General features: G+C 37.7%; 1 protein-coding gene across 6 annotated transcripts in view; it reads left to right on the top strand.

Moving 5' to 3' along the window:
• The window catches only part of LOC150108299 (endothelial transcription factor GATA-2-like), a 91,717-nt gene that overhangs the window by 44,354 nt on the left and 26,933 nt on the right, over positions 1-20,430 (top strand). For 3 of the 6 annotated variants that reach the window (XM_090390683.1, XM_090390685.1, XM_090390681.1), the window contains one exon: positions 2,486-2,631. In XM_090390683.1, the coding sequence (XP_090246809.1) occupies positions 2,486-2,631 (146 nt within the window). Of the gene's footprint in view, positions 1-2,425; positions 2,632-20,430 lie in introns of all 6 variants that reach the window. The other 3 variants (XM_090390682.1, XM_090390684.1, XM_090390679.1) reach the window with 1 other exon arrangement.

Genomic DNA, 20,430 nt, shown 5'->3' with positions numbered 1-20,430 from the left:
TACAACAATAAGAATATTTCAAGCAATTGATCAAAAAAAAAAAAAAACTTACCAGTATTCGCAGTCGAAATCAACTTATTCTGTTTGCGCTTATACATATCAGACATTGTTGCGTCACTCATAGTTTAAAATTGTTAATATCACTATTATTGTATCAATGGCATCGCTAGTTCATTTCGTTACGTAACTATGACAACCATTAAATCACGAAAGAATAATTAACAATGAGATGTCGAATACAGCATAATAATAATGTGAAGTAAAAACGATAAAAATGTACTAATTTTATAACAGCCACCAGCCTAATATACTAAAATATCGATAGCAGCCATAGTAGTTTCTTTGGCCAGAGTAAAACATCGGTGTTGCCAAACAAGTTCTCTCCCCTCCCCCATCCTCTTCTAGAGCTGGGATTACCGCAGTGATAAAATGCACGAGATGGAGTACATTCGTGTTCTAAATGGAGACTGCTTGGCGTTATGGGAAGAACGGAATACACGCATCGAACTATCAAATCTTTTGAGGAAGGCGCACCATATTACCTCTTCAAATGGCCTTCATTAAGGTCATCTGTTAAATGGCTTTTGTTAAGACCTTCTCTGGCATACTGCCAGCTGTTTTAACCCCTTTTTCTCAATCCCTTTATTGCCGGGTGACGACCGCCATGGGAGTGGTTGCCGTTTGCATGACTTGAGTATTTGGTGTCTGGGAAGAGTTGAGGCTGTCAGAGAAATGGGGAATGGAACAGCTGTTGTTTGATCACATGATCGCCTTTCGGAGCTTCTGAGTCTGTCGTTGATTGGCAAACGTGGCCTTAAGAGAGAGAAAAAAGGATGGGATTTCATGAACGGGCGGAAAAATTCGGATAAATGTGACTCTGTGTTTCAAGCAGTAGCGGAGAAGTCGTGTCAGATCACCTAAAAAATCACATGAGACGTCGCCTTTTTCTACTCCCCCCCCTTTCCGTCATAGTGTCGTGTTTATTGAATCCAGTTCTTATATGAGCTTTAGATTAGTTGTAAAATCTAGCGTAGGGAAGATAGAGAGACTGTGGGAAGGGAAGCCAGTTGGTGATGCGGGGTTTCTGATCTTTCCTGTGTGGCCATTCGCTAACATATAAGATTAGTAAGAAAGTTTTTAAAAAATGGCCCTCCCCAATTCCACATACTCAGCCAGGCACTCGATATTTTGCTCCCCCAGCTTTCAGTGCCTAAATCTAGATTCTACCTTGATCAACGCTCTAGATGAAGATTTCTAATCCCACAGCTTTGGTGTAGTTAATCCCCTGCGTACAGACATAGGCTGAATATCCATTGTATCACCACATATTGTGACTGTGGATAGTGTATGACCTCAAGCCATTTTGTCTGTTTTATGGACGGAGAGAGAACCCTACTTTTGTATGAAACCATCTACCTGACTTTCAGTCGAAATGGTTAGTTTTATTTCATCGAAACACAACGTTTTACTCAAAATAAGCCTGGGAAGATGGAGGTGGAATTTATCGAAGCTCTGAGGGTAGGGGAATGTCAAAAATCAAGGTCATATCACCAGCATAGACGAAATTGCACAACAGAAGATCAATAAATTGCTGATAAACAGAAGAACAATAATTTGGAAGTGTGACGAAGCCCTTTGGTCGGAAAGACCTGGGTTCGATTCCCGTCAGTGACGTGAGGAACTTTATCTGGTCTCGTTCGATTAAAGGCGAGTTAGCCGGTCTCATACGGAGGTAGAAGGTTTTTTTTCACCAGGAAACTCGGGTTTTTCGTCCCTCAGAACAGACAAAACTGGCCCCGTGAACACACGCTGCTACAGTCAAAAATTACACACTTAATTCCTCATTAGGAGGGTTCAACCAGTCCTAAGGGGAGGTCGAGGAACGGGAGAACCCCCACACGAATAAATAAATAAAATAAAATCTCTATTGGATGTTGTCCCCCCCCCAATTTACATGGCCTAGCAAGTTATCTATCACAGTCAACAATGATAATCATTAACATTTTAAGATTTCGGGGACCTGGGCCCGTCATTTGATGTCTCTATTACTAATAAAAATACGAAAGTATTCGTTATAATAATAAATTATAACAACATTTATAGAGCCTTTTTAAATACGGGGTCTGAGAAGATTCAAAGAGTCGCCTGGTCGTCAGTCATCGCGTGAATACTTACCTGGACGTACTCGGATAAAGAAAACTAACAGGTTGGTTCGAAACATCAAATGTCCTCACTCTACCATTGGATAGGTGTGTGCGTGTGTAGGGGGGGACGAACTACTGCTAGTGCATCAGACGATCCCTGAAGTTGATTATTTTCGTAAATACTAAATACATGATTTCTTACTCATGAAGTTTAACCAAAAAAAGTGCCAAAGTAAAGTCCTCTGTCGCGGTATTTATATCCCCCCTGTTTGACTTTTAAGGTTATGGATGCTTGCCTAACTGTTCTGGCTCATGGATTCCTGTTTCTTACTGTCCAACAGAGGGTCGAGAGTGTGTCAACTGCGGAGCCACATCCACGCCGTTATGGCGCAGAGACGGGACAGGTCATTACCTGTGCAACGCCTGTGGGCTGTACCACAAGATGAACGGTCAGAACAGGCCCCTTATTAAGCCTAAGCGACGATTGGTAAGTTATTCATATTCTTTTTTTTTTCTTTTTTAAATATATATTTATATTCATTTATCTGTTCTTAGCTTGTATTATGGAGTTCTAGAATGAATTTGAGGTAACAATGATGCTCAGGTTAGAGTTCAACAATATTGGCGGCAACAATCATGCACCACTCAACAATGGAAAAACTAACGACATCGTTCAAGAGTTTTGTATTGGATAAGGAAGAGGATAATTATTCTACGATGCCTATATAGATTGGATTAAGTTATTCTTATTATTTTTTTAATTTTGGATTTCTTTCTGATAAAAAAAAGTTCGAAGATTAACGAGAAACACACACACACACAAAATTTCTACTTTAATTTTAATTAAAATCCATATCGTTATTTGCTTTTTATTTTGAAACGACGGTGTCAATTTTGTTATAGTTGTTTTGATCGTAATAATCAACCATATTACTACATTAAGGCAGGGTGAACGCCAGGGAGAAAAAAAGCAAGAGAGAGAGAGAGAGAGAGAGAAAGATCGGATACTCAGAAAAAACGGGCGTATGTAAACACAACAGAAAAGACAATTCTTTGTGTGTTGGTTAGGAGTTTTTTCCCTTGCAAATTTAATTAACGATTTTTTTTAAAAAAAAAATTATAAAAAAAAATTAATTAAATAATGAACCCAATAAAATAATGAACAAGAATGAACACAGAAAGACTACTAAACATATTACTAAATGGTAGAATTGAAGGACAGCCCAGCAGAGGAAGACTAAGAAGGAAATGGATTGACAACATTACAGAAAGCACCCACTTACACTCCATAATAGAACTTCATAAAAAGACAGCAGACAGAAAGAGATGGCAAAAATTCGTCTTTGAGGAATTCAACCCCATAAGCGGAAGAGAAGAAGGGGATTTTTGAATAAGCTTGAAAAAAAAAGCTTCAAATCCAAGATAAACAAGCCTGCAATGAACCAAACAAACAAAGTTCCTGAATTTGCATGTCTGCAATGAATTGTGGGTAAAATGAATCTCTTGAGGATGAGGAAGAAGAGGGGGGGGGGGGAGAAGATGGTTAATTTTCTCTTCTAACGTTTTACATCCACCTATTAACTTTTGTACTACTTCGTCATATATAACTCCTATGCCTATCCGTGTTTTTTTTTTTTCTCTCTCTCTCTCTCTCTCTATCTATCTATCTTTCTCCATTTTATGTTTACATACGCCCATTTTTTCTGAGTATCCGATCTCTCTCTCTCTCTCTCTCTCGCTTTTTTTTTTTTCCCTGGCGTCCACCCTGCCCTAATCTCACGCTATCACGGAGACTTCAGACTCACGAGCTGTTAGAGACCCTGTTAAGGAACAATCTTGCATCCTAATTACTGGTTGAGGAAAGAAGTTAGGTGGTGAATTGCCTTTGGCAAGGCATACTGAGAGAAGCTCGCTATGGAGCGGGGGGGGGGAGAACAAATACATCAGCAATGGCGAGCTGTTTGACCTGTAATGGGTACCTCGTGGCCTGGGTGTAAAAAAGGGACGCGTTTTGCGTCGTCCGGACGTTGAAACACTAAGTGGGTAGTGAGTGTTGCTTGTTGAGTGGGGATGGTAGACAAAAAATTAAATTACTTAAACTTAATTATTGGATGTGTACAGAGGTCACTGGAGGCGCTGTGACATCTGTAGCGGCTCAAAAAAAATCCCCCCTCCAAGTGCGCGAGATGTTTTGATGTATCACCTATTGACGAAGATGGATAAGAAATCGGCAAGTGTGTCGATTTAGAAGTAATCATATGGATGCAACGGTGGACTACGAGAGCGAGAGATAATCGGCTTCAAGTATTTTGGAATCGGGATTGAAAGAATGATTGTTAAAATTAATTATAATAATAGCATTTTGAAGGAAATTATCTTTTCTTTTTTCTTCTTGAAGATACCACGTTGTTTAAGCTATTTTAAACAACTTAAAATGGTCATCGTAAGCATTTCCTATGATGTATATCTTGGTAATAAGCGAGGCCTATTTAAGTCCGAAAAAGACTTTAAGTAGGATATGATCGTTGGTGTATCCGATCATCAAAATTCACGTTAAATCCTCCACATTAATATTGAATAAATCTTACGATTGATTAAATAGCAGCAACAACACACACACACACACACACAAACCACGGTGGGTTCTTTTCTATAACTTGAATGCTGTCACATGACCAGTTCGCTCCCCTATCTGAGGGCATATATTTATCCACCACCTTTCATAAACGAATGTTTTTCGACGCTGTTATCTACATTATCCCCCTTTTTTTTTTCGAAATTACATCTTTGTCATTCGTATTTTTTGGGATCATAGAATTTGTTGATTACAATAACAATAAGTGTTTATGTCTCGATTAAAAGCTGAACGTTGAAACATCCAACGATATTCCAAACGATATGAAACTTTCCCACTTAACAATGGAAAAGACGTCACAATAAAAACCAAGTTGCACTTGTTAAAAGACGACCATGATTTGCAAAATAATATAAATGGATTGTTGTAAACAGTGCTAATACTAATTTCTGTTGATGATTTTATTCGTAATATAACCAAGTCAGAAAATGTACTTTGACGCTATCATGTACACCGGAAGTAACTCAGGAAACAGCCTCTGCCTTACAGGAAGTGGTGTGAGCATTGAAGAAGAGTGACGTCAAGAGGTGGCCAGAGGGAAAGAGAGAGGGGTTAAGCTCACACCTTCTTGTATCGCTACATGGATTTTACTGTTTTAGTTGCAACGAAAAAAAAAAAAAAACGAATAAGGGGCAATAACTAGCGGTAACAAGCCAGTTCATTCCCCTGTCTTTCCCTATGAGTAGAGAGTAGAAAATGCACGCACATGTCCCAGAAGTTCCAGGATGGGGGGGGGGGGAGAAAGGGGACGTTAGTCACGTAATCCGCATCTGATTAGCTAGTTTTAGAAGTTGCAAGAAAGGGGTTTTAATCAGTCGAAAAGGTGTCTGGAGATAATAAATCTTGCTGAAGAATAGGGTGGAGAGCGAAGGTGCTTTTGATGTAGTAATTCGTCTTTTTGGCACCGGGACTGTTGAGGAAATGTTTTTTTTTTTTTTTTTTTTTTTTTTTTTTTTTTTTTTCTGGGCGTGTTTGTGTTCGCGCGCTTTTGCTCCATACATGGAGTAACACCAGCACATGTAATGAGTGTAAGAGCGAAATAAACAGTCCAGGAGTGTTCGGTGAATGGCTACTGGATGCGAAAGTATTTTGACATCCGGTGTTTCCTAGTTCCCTAAGAATACAGTTTCCTGGGTTCGTAGAAGTATGAAAAACCGGAACTAGGAAACTAGAACCTTTTTTTTTTTTTCTAACCTGTTTTTTTTTTTTTTTTTTAATGTCAGTTTCATTTCCATAGTAACAAGACAAACAATCGTGTACTACCAGGAACCTCAGTGTCCGGAGCTTACACAGAAATATATTTTTCACTGGAAAGGTGAGTTCTTTACAGCGCATTGAATCCGGATTTTGAAAAAAAAAAATCAGCTTGACGCTATGATATAATTAGAAACCGAAATTGTAGAAAGATGATGATATATCGGACGTTGTTTCAATGGTATTAAACTGGAAAGATGAATTTATGTTGGGTTACATACAACAATCACCGAGACAACCAATGATATGTCAGTGTATTGTTGAACACGTGATTCTCATGAGGTTTGTTGAGATCTGGTAGAGGAAGAGTGAGTGACTATCTGAATAACATTTGGACGGTTTCTGTCATTAAGCATAAAGATGTGAAGCGGCCTTTGGTGATGTGGAGTAGTGTAGGACCCACGGAATGAACTCATGATATCACAGCAATATATTAAACAGATTATACATCCTATACGGAAACAATTGGGCAAATTCCAGTGATTTTCACCTAAAGAGGATGAAAATTATGGCATTTATGCAGATAAATAAAAACTTAAGTTTTTCTTAAGAAAATATGTAGAGTATCTATTTCGACAAATTTCAACGATTATAGAGGTTGTTTGTCAACTGCAGAGCAGACTGAAACACTTTGGCTATGCCCTTGTAAATAATCAGATTTGGATGCAAATATTATTCGATATTAATGATAAAAGTCGTATGGCTTCCACACCCTTTTTTATTGCTGTAATAGGAAATGGTAAATCCTTCCAAACCAAAACCAAAACTAAGATGCTCATCTACGTCTAAAAATATGACTAGCGACTGGAAGCTTTCGAATAGAGGTGAATGAGCAACTTTTCTCCTTCTACACCCTTTCAAGAAGGTTGAATGAATTCCTCTAGTATTCAACTACAAGAAAAGTTTTTTTTTGATAAATGCCTAAGAATCTGGGGGAACAGAAAAGCCAAGGGAACGAAAGTGTCTGGCTTTTTTTCTTCTTCTTTTTCTATGACGGAGATTAGGGATTTTGTAATCTAATATTCCTTCTGTATGATTTTTTTGTGTTTTTCTCAAAGATCGTTTTAAAAAAATATTGCTATTGCAGTTAATCATACTCGATTTATACAAATTTGCAAAAATGCCAGAAAACGTTTCGAGTATACATCAACAAAAGTCAAGATGTGTCGTAATACGGAACTAACGGACGTTTCAAGAGATATCTTCGGCTGCCATTTCGGTTAGGCATCCGGGAGTGCTATTGCAAACTATTGAACCTCTTAAATCACAAGTTGGTGATGTCCTACATTGATATTTTGGACATTTCTATGTTACTTACAGTATACCCATTCTATGGAACTGGTCCTTGCATGTAACACCAGAAGAGTGTTCTATACATAAAACAGGTTGAAAACTGATTTGGGGATAACAGTTACGACAAGGCATTGGCCAGCAGACAGAAAGACCTGACCTCAATCAGTGAATCATCAGGGATGAGCTGGAATGCCAAAAGCAAAGCACGTCCAACTCAGTTCTCACCAGTGATTTTAAAGAGGACAACTTTAATCACTGCTTGTTAACCCGAATTGATAGTGTTTCCAAAAAAAAAAAAAAAAAATCTTGGCTATTATTGAGACCAAAGATGGGTCGACAAAATTTATAATTTTCCTGATAAACATGTGTTTTTGACAACTTCCTGGGTCCAAATACTTATATATGTCCAAAATGAATTAGATGATGTCATCTTTACAATTTATGAGAAAAGAAAGAAACGAAAAAAAAAATTGGAACTTTCAAAGAATAATTTTGGACTCTGAAACGTTAGCATTAGATGGTGGGCAAACATTAGGGTTATCACCATAGTCTATACACTGTCTGATACTGAGCCCATGTTGCATTACAATAATGACTTGTTCCACGCAAGCTTTCATACAAAATCCAAAATTAATCTTTTCGCCCAAGAAGCTTGATGTGATTCCCTCAGGAGTGCCTTCGCAATGAAACTGAGTGAGGCTCTGATTCGGCCTTCGGATATTATGATCTAGTTAATTTTTTTTTTTGGTCCTAAATTACTTCGACATTCAGGTCAAGAAATGACTCGTACACAATACTAATTTCGTTAAAAATTAATTTTTCATTAACGTTACTTTTTACATAAATAATTTATTCCCACCACGTATGTTTCTATTTGAAATTCATAGACTCATCGGTTAGTGGAATACGCAAAGCAAAAATTTCATTCATTGAATTAAAACAGTTGGTTGCTTAGCACTCTTGGCTACCGAACAATGCAACGTGCTGTTCGCGCTAATCACATCTGCTGTCCATTGTTTGAGAATCATTATCAGATATTTTTATATAGCTTAAGTATGCAACAGTAATAACAACATGATGACGTTGTTGCAAACTTAGGAGGCAGTCGGTATTCATGTTGTAAGTGTTGTAACCTTAAGTCTGTAACACAGCGTAGTAGTCAACAACATGATTTGACCTATCGTTGGTCTAGTCAACAATGTTTTCATTTGGTCAAAGTCTGCAACAATGGAAAATATTTAAAAAAAATTGCAATACTGAGAAGCAAAAAAATGCAGACATCGTAAAGAAAGATAAACTGAGTAATATTTAAAACTACAAGTTACGATTACAAGTAAATATACAAACATCGAAACACTTAAAAGTAATGTTTCTCAAACTTCGTTTTGACATTTCTTGCTTCCTTCTTGTAGTTCTGAGTCTGTGGCGTCAATATGTCGAAAAGAAGCGTGTCATCTTGCCGCTCGAAATAATCCTTCAAACGGAATTTCCAGCTTACTTCTGCTTCCTCGTCCTTATGCTCCTTTGCTTCGTCTGTCTGACCTTGTACTCGTTCGAGGATTTTTACTGTCAGTTAGCATTCGTATAACACCCTCGATGTTGGCAAAAATGTCGGCTAAACTGACTGTTGAAAGTTCTTTTCACTTTAAAAAAAAAAAAAAAAAAAGCCAACCATGCATTATCTGGAAATCTTTTTCACAGTTTTTCTAAAACAGACCGAAACATTTAACTGCAGAAGAACTTAATTGCATAAAAATGTCAAAATCGCAACAGTGTCGCAACGGGGATACTTATGCCCACATAGATATCCTCGCCTTTTGATTTCTTTGATGTATTTTTGGCTTTAAATTTCGTTTGTTCTACTAACGTATGAGTTCAGCTAACTCACCTTGTTTGAAAGCTCTGATAAAGGTTCTGTGCAATCTAGACTAAATTTTCAAACGCAGGTCTTTTCAATCAAAGGACTCCGTTTATACCGACTGAGCTATGGTGACTCTTATGCTACAGTATCATACAACGTTACAGTATCAGGCAACAATATAGTATAATGCAACGTTACAGCATCATACAACGTTATCCTGCAAAGTAATACATATGTATTCTATGTTTCCACAAATGCATGTTATAAGAAGATTTTGTTGCAACTTGTAAAGCAGCTACGTGTACTCTGCAGTTAGTTGTACTTTCTTGAATCAAGAACACTAATCGCATCAGTAAAGATATATTTGAAACATTTTATTTGTAACTGTGTAATGTCACATAAACGGAGTACTTAACTCTTAGAGAACAAGTCTCTTATTTAATGGCTTGGCCACTAAGCGATTGCAAAATGAAATAGCAAAGAAATATATCGCAACAGCAAGTGTCGCAAATGGGTTTACTTATACCGTAGTTCCGTGTGTGTGTGTGTGTGTGCGTGCGTTTCCTTTAAGAAAAAACCGAAATATTTGAAACATTTCTTTATGTATGCTATAAAAACGAAATTTTCATTTATACATGCCTAGGAGGATATTCATATGCCCAACACGTGCACCTTTCCTGCCATTGCAATTCTACTCTGTCTGTTCTTTTAAAGTCTGTCTCGATTATCGCATATTTTATTTTGAAAAAGTCGCCATGCAATTTGGCCTTACAGTCTGTAATGTTTGGTTTTTGCCTTAACAGATGTAGTCATACGAGTCCCATGTTTCTTGAAAAAGAAGCAAAACTTCATTATGCAAATTGTTCACGATGGATTATAAAGAGAGACTAATTTACCCCTGTCAGTTGGTCCAGTCTTTATATATAGACCCTCTAAAATTTCAAGCTTTGAAAATAACGTTGCTTGTGCAGAAGTTAAAATTCGTAGGGACGTTCGCATCAATGGAGAGATGACGTGGCGTTACCATAGAAACACCAGACTTTCAACGTCCATGTTTTCTGCGTTCGCTTGGTCAAGATATTTGCATTCAGTTAAGCATATGCCCTCATTATTTGGTAATGTATAATTTAGTTTAAAAAGAAATAAATAAACAAAAACCCATGTCGGTCCTGATCAGATAATTAGTGATGACTGGAATTGTAGGTGATGTATCGAAAGACAGTTCGCTTAGAAATGTAAGAAATGAAAATTACAGTTCATTTTAATTGGTCTAGAAATAATAAAATAATATATCCTATATAATGTATTTTGAGATTATACCAGACTGTACCAAAAGGAGTAAAAAATAAAAAAAGGGGGGATATTTATACACTTAGTTTTTGCTATATTACTCTGATATCTGATAAAGTTCACAAATACCCGTCCTTTGAACAGTTATTATCTTGAGAAACGAAAAGAAGTCGCAGATATCCAAGTCCGAGATGAATGGAGGATGGCAGATTATAGCCATGTCGTTATTGACCAAAAGGGTTGCACATAGAGCGCATTGTATATTAGAGCATTATCTGATGAAGCAGCCAGTCGCTTTTTGCCGAACCTCTTTTTGCTGACCAAACTACCAACCAGTTGAGTGTTTTGCCTGCAGGAACGAATTCTTTATACACAACTCTTTTGCATCAAAGAAAATAGTTATCGGGTTCTCGCTGACTTTGTTTGGATGCGGTGGTGATGATGGCCTTTCCTTGATTATAGTTGTTTGCAGAATTTTAAAGGTCTTATCTAGTTTAAAATCAAATTATGTAAAGCACTCAGTTCTAGAATCGCATAACACAATAAACAACCGAGCAATTAAACTGTGTATGAAAACACTGGAAATTATAATGCGTCTAGCGATTAATTCATCAGACAATATAACAATACTTAGAGGAAGTCGTACTACCAGCTTATAGCGTCACTTGTGGCCAGTGCCGGAAACTCTTGAGTATATCATCTCGTATATTAAATTGAAATTAGGGAAATTCTTGGAAAATAAAACTGCCAAAAGGCAACGTTATGAAATGAGAGTTTTATTGAAATAGTATCAAGTTTTATACTGATACTAAAATCATTATCGTTCGATGCTGATGTTATCATTGACCAGATTTTGTCTAATCCAGCGAACGTTAAAACGGGGAAAAAATTGCCTGATGCATCGCAGATTTATTTAGTACATCGTACATTTTCTTAACACAAAGAATTGGCAACAAATTTCATGTAATAAGTATCTTTTAATTTAAAGAGGATGCAGGAACTAGACGTTCAAAATGTCGTCAGCCTTTGCACATCAGATGTAGAATTCATGGATAGACCGATATCCATGACCGAGTCTGTAGTAGATACAGAATTACAAAGGACCAATGAGATTATTGAAAATTTTTTGATCGTGCTGCATGCAATGCTTTTACCGATTTTATTCCTTAATTTTGCCACGTCTGCCAATCAAGCTCGTGGAGACGTGTTCCATATATAAGCTTTTTATTAAAATTAAAATACGAACAGTTTATTCAAATTTATGGTGATGTCGACTACTCGTATTAATCTAAATTTATTTTCCTTAAACTGCTATGGCATGTAAAAGTGAATAGATCTCCTCCCTTGACTGAGTAGTCCCACGACTGTAAGTTATCTCTTCGGTAATACCATCCAAGCTGAACCATTAACTGTGTGAACATATCGATGAGCTCATCAAATCTGATGTAATTCTCCAATTTTTGCATTGTATACCTCATTTCTTCATTGAAATCGAGAATCACATTACCCATTACGAATTTCTGAACCTTTAATTCCATGCTCAGCTGCTGTTTTCACTCTTTCATGTCCAATCACTTGTTCTTATCGAGTTAAAAACTATCTATATTGGAATGAAGACATTCTCACTGTAATTTAAATCCGTCTTCGTTCTCAGCGTACATTGAAGCACACAAATTCCTCCAAAACTATCATTGACGAATCCAAATGTGACTTCGAAAGCGCTAAATAAAGAAAATTCACCTCTTACTTAAATGGCAGTCGTGCTTTTTGGTCCCTTGCGAAGATCAGTGGGAGGAACTTCTGCTGGGCTCTCTTTTCGCCCCCCTCTCTCTCTCTCACGACACACACACACACACACACACACACACACACACACACACACACACACACACACACACACACACACACACACACACACACACATGCCTAAAGACAAAGCTGATTTCTTGGTATTATTCTTCTTCTCCAAGTTATTTAAGTGTTAGGGGGAAAAAATAGAGACAAATATCATCCTTCAAATATTGTTCCGTTGTGTTTATCTTAACTTATCCATGGAGAAAGTCATTTCACAATCAACTTCTTTGCAATGTAGATGCTTATCAATCAATCAGTAAATAACCTGATTTACTGATTGATTGGTAAAGCATCCAATCAATCCAATACTATGGATTCCGTCACAATAGATCTGTGACAGATCTTCTGATCCGCATCTAATTCTGGACTTGTGCTGGAATAGATTGGAGAAAGGTATGCTGTTGTTCGTGATCTTTCCAGAGAATTTGATGCAGCATGGCATAGAGGCAGATTCAACAAATTACCACACTGTCGTTCATCTTTTAAAAAATGGTGGCGGGTTTTCTGTCTAGTCTTTAACAGCATGTCAGGGAAGATGTTTTCCTAGCTTCTAATTGCTTCGACAATCAGGAGTTTCTGTTCCCTCCCTCCCCCATCCGACTTCATATTCTCTCGCCGATCCTCTTTATCCTGTCCAAAAATTACCTCTCATTAATTTTAAACTCTCTTCATACTTTTCTGATAATATTCTATTCCTCCTGCTCTTTTACGAACCTTGTAGGGCTTAAACCTCACGGATTTCAAGAGCTTCATAACCATTGCCTTAAGCATCGATCTCCGTATTTTTCTTCAGCAAATATCAAAGGGTCAGCCTTGTAACTTTTAATCTGCTAAGCCTATAATTATAAACAACACGAGCAAAAGCTACCCAACATCCAACTGCTAATTCATCGAACCTGCTTCTCTCCCACTTCTCCTTCAGTCCACCTGCCTCTATTTTCTGGAACAGCTCTCCTCACGAAGTGTCCCCCCCCCCCCAAGGACTACAACCTCCAGCTGTTTCATAAAACAGCTTGAGGTTTATAATCTTTCGCTTCACTCTTAACCCTTCCTCATACATGGTGGATCTAACGTTCTGTAAATGTTCAACAACTTCTCATATGTTCACATAAAGCAAAATTTTGTGGATTGCTAAACAAGGGCAAAAGTTGACCTCTGGATCGTTATGAGAATGGAATGAGCTGTTTTTCTCTTCATTTAGACACGAGTAGGAATTAAAATTTTTAACTTGAAGTCGAAACAAATTTAAATTTATTTAGAATAGATTGCTGAAAACATCAAGCGCAAAAATAGACATCTCCAATATCAATTTCACTTCCGCGCAATAAATTTCATATAGCAATCATCACATTGTGACGTCATAATAAAAATTAATTCTGACATCACAATGGAATTTTTACGATTGCTAGCCTATTATGTATTAAGACAGGATTTATAAAATCACTACTTGCAAATGACGTATTTTGTTGCGTATTTATTTATTGGCAGTACACAGATTTCCGAGGATCGCTCTGTCACTAGCGTACAGGAACAATATTTTAGGCAAGCAGGACAAAATTGTGTTCAGGAATTCGAAATTTTGTGTACAAGCGGATTTATGTATATTGCAAAAAGGAAACAAGTAATCTTAAATCGATATCATCTTCCTTCCCCCCTAACTTCGTCTAAAAGCTTTTAAGGGTATCATTTTAACGCTATTACTTGGTGCCTTCCGTCGACATGTGTACCCTAGTAAAACTTCATTATGTAAGCCAAGTAATTATGAAGCCCAGATAACGAAGTTACAAACTGCAAGTGTCTAACAGTTGGTTATCAACTTGCTGTGCGGAAGTCACTTCCGCCTGGGTAAAAGAGGGACATTTTAAACGACCCCATATACACTTCCGGTGTCCTGCAACCCTGGTGGCTGCACACTTCCACATTTTCCTGACGCCTACAACTTCTACAGACTTAAAACTTTTATGGCGTTCTGCTTATCTCCTTTGTATAGTTATACACGATATTCAATTTTTGGTCACGTGGTTTAGGATAAGCAAATAAAAGTCTTCTTTATAGCAAATTATGTGTTACTTCGTACTAGTACCAATATGTAGTTTCTTTCTGAAAAAAGCAATAAAAACTCACTTCCGGTTATCCTCGTGATTTAATAACTAATAGACATTTTTGGTGTTTTATAAGCTCTTAATTGTGTACATTGCAAATCAGTGAAGTCATAAAGAAAGAACAACAATGAGTCTAAAGCTACAACAATAAACGATACTTGATAACATACAAACAGGAAGAAATGCTTTTACAATAAACAGCCATGGCATTGTGACGTCATAATGAAAAATTCATTCTGACATCATAATGCAGTGTTTACGATAGCTTGCTAATTTCTTTTACATTATGACTTAGTTTATACAATTATTCAAAATAAACCTAATTTAGGGCTAGTGGCGAAAGTCCTTCATTGAAAAATTATAAATTACAACCTAGGAATTTGCACGAAGTCTTCAGAGAAAGCAGCTGTGGGTGGGTGTGTTTGTTGAAGACTGCCATAATCAGAATATTTTGTTCTCATTGTTACAACCAACAAACAGCTACACTAAAGTGTGTACGTAATTGAACTCCCCACTCGTAAATCTATCTACTGTCTCAACTCTAAGGAATGATGGGATGGTGTAGATCACGTCTGACGCCCGATTACATACACCTTTTAACTAGCGAGTAATTTATGATAGAGAGATTACTCAGACTTATTCTTTTCGTAAGCTGATGAGTTACTTATCACCTGTCGGTAGCACGGGCATTAACACCTCCTTCTCTCACGTGTGTGTATGTGGAATAACTGGTTGAAACCTGATAGGTAGTCTGTGAGGGCGTGAAGATTCACAATGGACAGCAGCACTGGGTCTAAATGTCAAACTGAGTTTCTTTGTTGAATTTCGACTGTAATTTATAAAAAAAAAAATATTTTAGCAAGTCCATACATTCTTGGATCTCTTTTAATATTCACGAAAATGACTGTTGGTATGAAATCGATTTTTTAAATTTTATTTTATTTTTCTTTCGTTCTCTCAGCTTCTCTTACGATAGCAAATTACTGAGCTTACCTGGCTGAGTGGAGAGTGTCTCCGCTTCTCTAGGCTATGGGTTTGAATCTCGCCATGGGCACAGATATTTGTAAACGTCTCATAGCGGGCGGTGATAATTTCATCGCCCGTTGCGAGATCTCCACCCTGTCTATTGGAAAGAAACATGAAGTGGCTTACAAAGTTCCATGTTTGGGCTCTAGAGGAAGGCGCCGGAATTATTTAATTTAGCTCGCCCACAGTGATAACGCTAGGGGTTTATAACTGCTCGCGAGTAGGAGTGATATGTATATAAATAAACAACAAAAAAAAAAATGATGTTCCAAATTTGATAAATTACTCGCTCTTTGATTCTTCTTAATCCATCAATCTATCCAAATTTTGATTTTCTCTGATGGTTTTTTTTTTTTTTTTTTTTGAAAGTCGACCTTTCCGGATTCCGGAACATGTCGTTTTGTTTTAACTAAACCACATTTAATTTCCTAGATAATTTTTCGTTCTCTCTCTCTCGCGCTTAGACTCCTCTAATTATATCCCCCTGAAGTGGGGCCGAACTCACCTGGTACTACCCGAGATGTGGGCTGTGCCCTAGAGTAGAAAAGCTCACGACCCCTGTATGGTAATTAGGTAGGGAGAGTAGACGGAGAGATTAAAGAAATAAAAAGGACCCTTGAGGCAACTTATGTTTTTCTACTGCTATTATGTGCGTCTTATCTTGACTTAGCCAGTTCCCTGCTAACTACCAATAGCACAATAAATATGGTTCCAAGGTAGTGCTTTCACACCGCCTCATTTTTCTTCGTGGGTCGTGCAATGTGCTGTGTACAGTTGAGAAACTTGACAGCCCATCCTGTGAACACAGCTTACGTCTCTTCAACCTCATCTATTTTACATTGACAGATTTTTTGTTCCAAGGGATGTCCTTATTTTTTTTTTTAATTTTCTTACAGCTTCTGTTGGTATATAAACGAAGATATTTCTATAATTGTCTTAAATTTTGTTGCTTACCATTTAAACCATTGACCATCATCTCAAATTTAGAAATATGTTAAAAATAATTAAAAATTTTACTTCATACGGTTCTTTAATGAGGTAGTCTTAATAAATTACCTTTTTTGTATAGTTTTTGAAGGGTTTCTGGTGATAATTATTGTACTCTTTAATTATTCAAAGAGCCAAAGTAACCTTATTTAGTAATAAAGAACAGCCTTGGTATCTAAGGTATTCATCAGCGAAAAATTAGGAATTTTTCTTCTTAATATATCGTTCGGCTATGAATGCAAAAAGATAAATAGATGAACATTATGTGTGTGTGTGTGTGTGTGTGTGTGTGTGTGTGTGTGTGTGTGTGTGTGTGTGTGTGTGTGTGTGTGTGTGTGTGTGTGTGCGCGCGTGTGTGTGTGTGTGCGTGCGCGCGTGTGTGTGTGTGTGCGCGTGTGTGTGTGTGTGTGTGTAAGAATTATGATATAAAAATGCATGTGTGTATGTTTGTGGTAAGTCCATAGCGCTAGATCAGCAGAAGAAAGACTCACAGATTCGATTTTACAGCAGCTATTTTTACGACTTTTTTAACAGCAGATTAATGAGTTGTTAATTTTTAAATTGAACAAATAAAGCTGATTTTGTTTCTCCCAAAAAATCGGGTTTTTAATCCCTCAAGGCAGAAAAATCAACTATGTGATAAACATAATTACATACAAATAAATGTCAGTTAGGATTGGGAACATCACTCTACCTCTAGCTAGCACACCGCAGAAATTCAGTGAACTGCGTAAACAGTGTAAGGTGAAGACTACCGATTTTCGAAAAGTTAAACTAAAAAAAAAAAAAAATCTTTCATTTCTTTTGAAGAATGTAATGGGTTAGAGTATCTTTGTATTTATCTACTTTTTATCGGTATATTGGATACTTATTGAAGTTACATGTACAAGCGATGGAGTAATACACATGCCGATATAAAGAAGATACTTTGTTGAATATTTTTAACAGCGATTGGGAAGAACTTTTCTTTCAATTGTGTTGGATAAACCTAAATTCAGTATTTAACATGAAGTGATACATAATTGCAATAAGATTTTAGCGAAGTAAAAATGTCAACCAGAAATATTGTTTGTGGTCGAAAATTGAAATTTATTTGTGAATGACTGCAACTCACGGGAGCAAGTTTTTCATCTTCTGAATTTTCTCGGTAACGCAGCATTTGTCTGAGTTCTGATACCTTACATGTCCTCGTCTTCCTACAAAATAATTTTCTCTCCCTGACCTGATGAGCCTCCGTAGTTCAGTCGATCTATGAGTTAGGTGAGTTAGACGATCTGTATGACCGTGGTATTTCTTTGTCTCGGGAATTTTGGTTTTTCAGCCAGAAGGTCGCGTGCAATTAAAAACCATAATACACTAGCTTCATTGCATTAGTTGCTCCTACCGTAACTCAGAACAGTCTTACCCACTTCACTCACCTCACCTCACCTCACCTGCTATTGTTATCTATAATTTTAATGCAGTTCTCCGTGACATTCTTCCGTGGAACTGAAGACAGCCAACTCGACTACACTGGTGTCCAAATCCTAAGGACGAACACTATTTCTGAAGATTGCAATCGCAAACTCAGACGAATCAGCTTGTGGCAATTTGTATAACTGACGATTTCGAGTCGCGAACGTGGGTACACGTTCACGTTTTCGAATAGCGCTCAAAGGGGGTCACGTGGTAACCCTCAACAGGATAAAAGGCAAAAGGCTGAGCTAAGCGAATTGTATTTGAAGGAAACTCGTTTCGGGAAGGAATAAAGTTGCAAACTTGGATGTCTTGTAATGTCTCAAAGACATCATCAGCTAGATGATTTCACGCGGGGAAGAATTATTAAAAAGCTTGAAGAAGGCCTCAGAATTACTGATGTTGCCAGCGAGTTTGGAATCTCGCAGAGCGTTGTATCCAGGCTCTGTTCAGCGTTTTATATCAATGGAATGTGTTCCAGAAGTTTGACGGCAGGTCAGCTTGCAAGTCGGCTCCATTGAAGCACAGGTATACGAGGGTATCTCGACAAACTGGGGCAAGAAGTGTGCGACAAGTAATCCTGTAGTCTTCGTCTCTTTATCCTCAACTCATCGTATACAAGAGCAGTGGAGATACTTCTGGAGACCTAGGAATATTAATCAAATCGAGTGGCCAGAACGCTCCCTAGATCTCAACTCCATAAAACACGTTTTGGACGCAATAGGGAGACGCGTTGCTTCTCGAAATTCCCCTACAGAAAAAGAAAAAAAGAAAAAAGAGGCCTTATCCTTACTCTGAAGGAGGAGTGGGCCAGTTTGCCTCAAGAACCCTGAATCTCTTAGTGCTAAGAATGGTACGACGTTGTGAGAGCCACATTGCAGTTCGGGGAGGGTGAACATATTCCATACTGAAATGTCTCTCCGCGTAGTTTTCTGTAAGCACCGTACAATAATTCCTTAACTACATCCTTAGGAAATTTGTAACTTTTACCAAATACGTTATGCAGTTTAATTTATACGAAATTTATAACACATTTTTGTGTAGTATAATTTATTAGTATGCTGGCAATAAATTTATATCCACATCTAGCTGTAGTCATGAAACGTTTTTTTTCATATACAGATAAAAATGTAGTTCATTCTCAGCTTTTGGACACCAGTGTGTAATGTAAACAAAACATAACCCTTTAAAATAACCAAACTCTTGTTTAAGATCAAATATTACTTCTCGGCTAACATGGTTGTCTGGATGGTAGTTAACACTTTCATTGCCAAGCTGAAAATTGGAATTTCGTGTGGTGGCCAATTTTTTTTTTTTATTTAGTTAGCGACGCCCACGCGATAACGCGTGATCGGCCGTTTGGTGAGAACTCGCATCGCGTGATATCGCATGATTGGCAATGAACGTGTTAAGATATCGCCAACAACTAAAGTTGTGAGACGAGTGTCTTGCATGCTCTAAACTACGTATTTTCTTTATACAGCTTGAGTACTTACCCAGTGAAAAATCGGAGTGTTCTGGATAGCACCTTGCCATCTCCATATGAGACCGGTTAAATCATCTTGAGCCGAAAAGGTCCTTATAAATGCTCCTTGACAATGTGATGGGAATCGAATCCAAGTCATTTCAACTAAAGTACATCCATATTACCGACTACATTTCGGAGTCACTTACTTTGCTGTGCAAAATATACCATATCTACAATCACCTCCACCTCCAGAATATTTATTTTTCTCTTTAGCTGTCTCATATGTACACCTTCTGCCCAAAAAAGAAACCGAACTTTTCGAAAATAGAAGAAACTAGTGGTGCCACCTGTTGTATCTTTTTGTTGTCGAAAGCGGCCACCTTCATTAGTGTTGTGTCAACTGTTTATGACATTTGTTTGTTTCATTAGAAGCCGAGTTATAGTGCCAAGAGTGACAGTGTGTTTTGACGAACGGTCGGTCGTCACGATATTCATGCCTTACGCGACGAATTCTCTATCAATCGCTTCAAAACTTCGAAATAAAACTCACCATTGACCGTTTGGCCAGGCGGAACGAATTCTTTGTGGATAATTCTCTTGGAATAGTAGAAGCAATTCAGCATTGTCTTTACTTTTGACTTCTCCAAGCGACGTTTTTTCGGATGCCCCTCTTCTGGTGGTCTCCATTCAACACTCTAGAGCTTTGTTTAGGGCTCATACTCAAAATACCACGTTTCGTCACCAGTAACGATCGTGTCAAGGAAGTTTGAGTCCTTTCGAGCGGTTTTAATGAGGTCCTTGCAGTGTTCAATTCGATACATTTTTTGGTCGTCGGTTTGTTCCCCACAACTTGTGGGGAACAAATCGCGAATTCAATTTACGAAGGTCCAAACTATCGGGTCAAAATGTTGTGCACAGTTGATTTTGGAATCCCCAATTCATCTTCGATCAATCTCACGGACGATTTCGGGTTTTCTTTGATGAAATCACGCACTTTTTGGATGTTAACTTCGCTCAGTTCAGTTTTTGGACGGCCCGGCTTTTCGTTGTCCTCAAGCGTC

This window comes from Typopeltis vanoorti, chromosome 3, assembly GCF_054136105.1.
Source record: "Typopeltis vanoorti isolate ZY-2024b chromosome 3, IOZ_Tvanoo_1.0, whole genome shotgun sequence".
In the NCBI taxonomy this organism is placed as follows: Eukaryota; Metazoa; Arthropoda; class Arachnida; order Uropygi; family Thelyphonidae; genus Typopeltis; species Typopeltis vanoorti.
The sequence above is the reverse complement of the archived record's forward strand: the minus strand, read 5'-3'. Positions and strand labels throughout refer to the sequence as shown.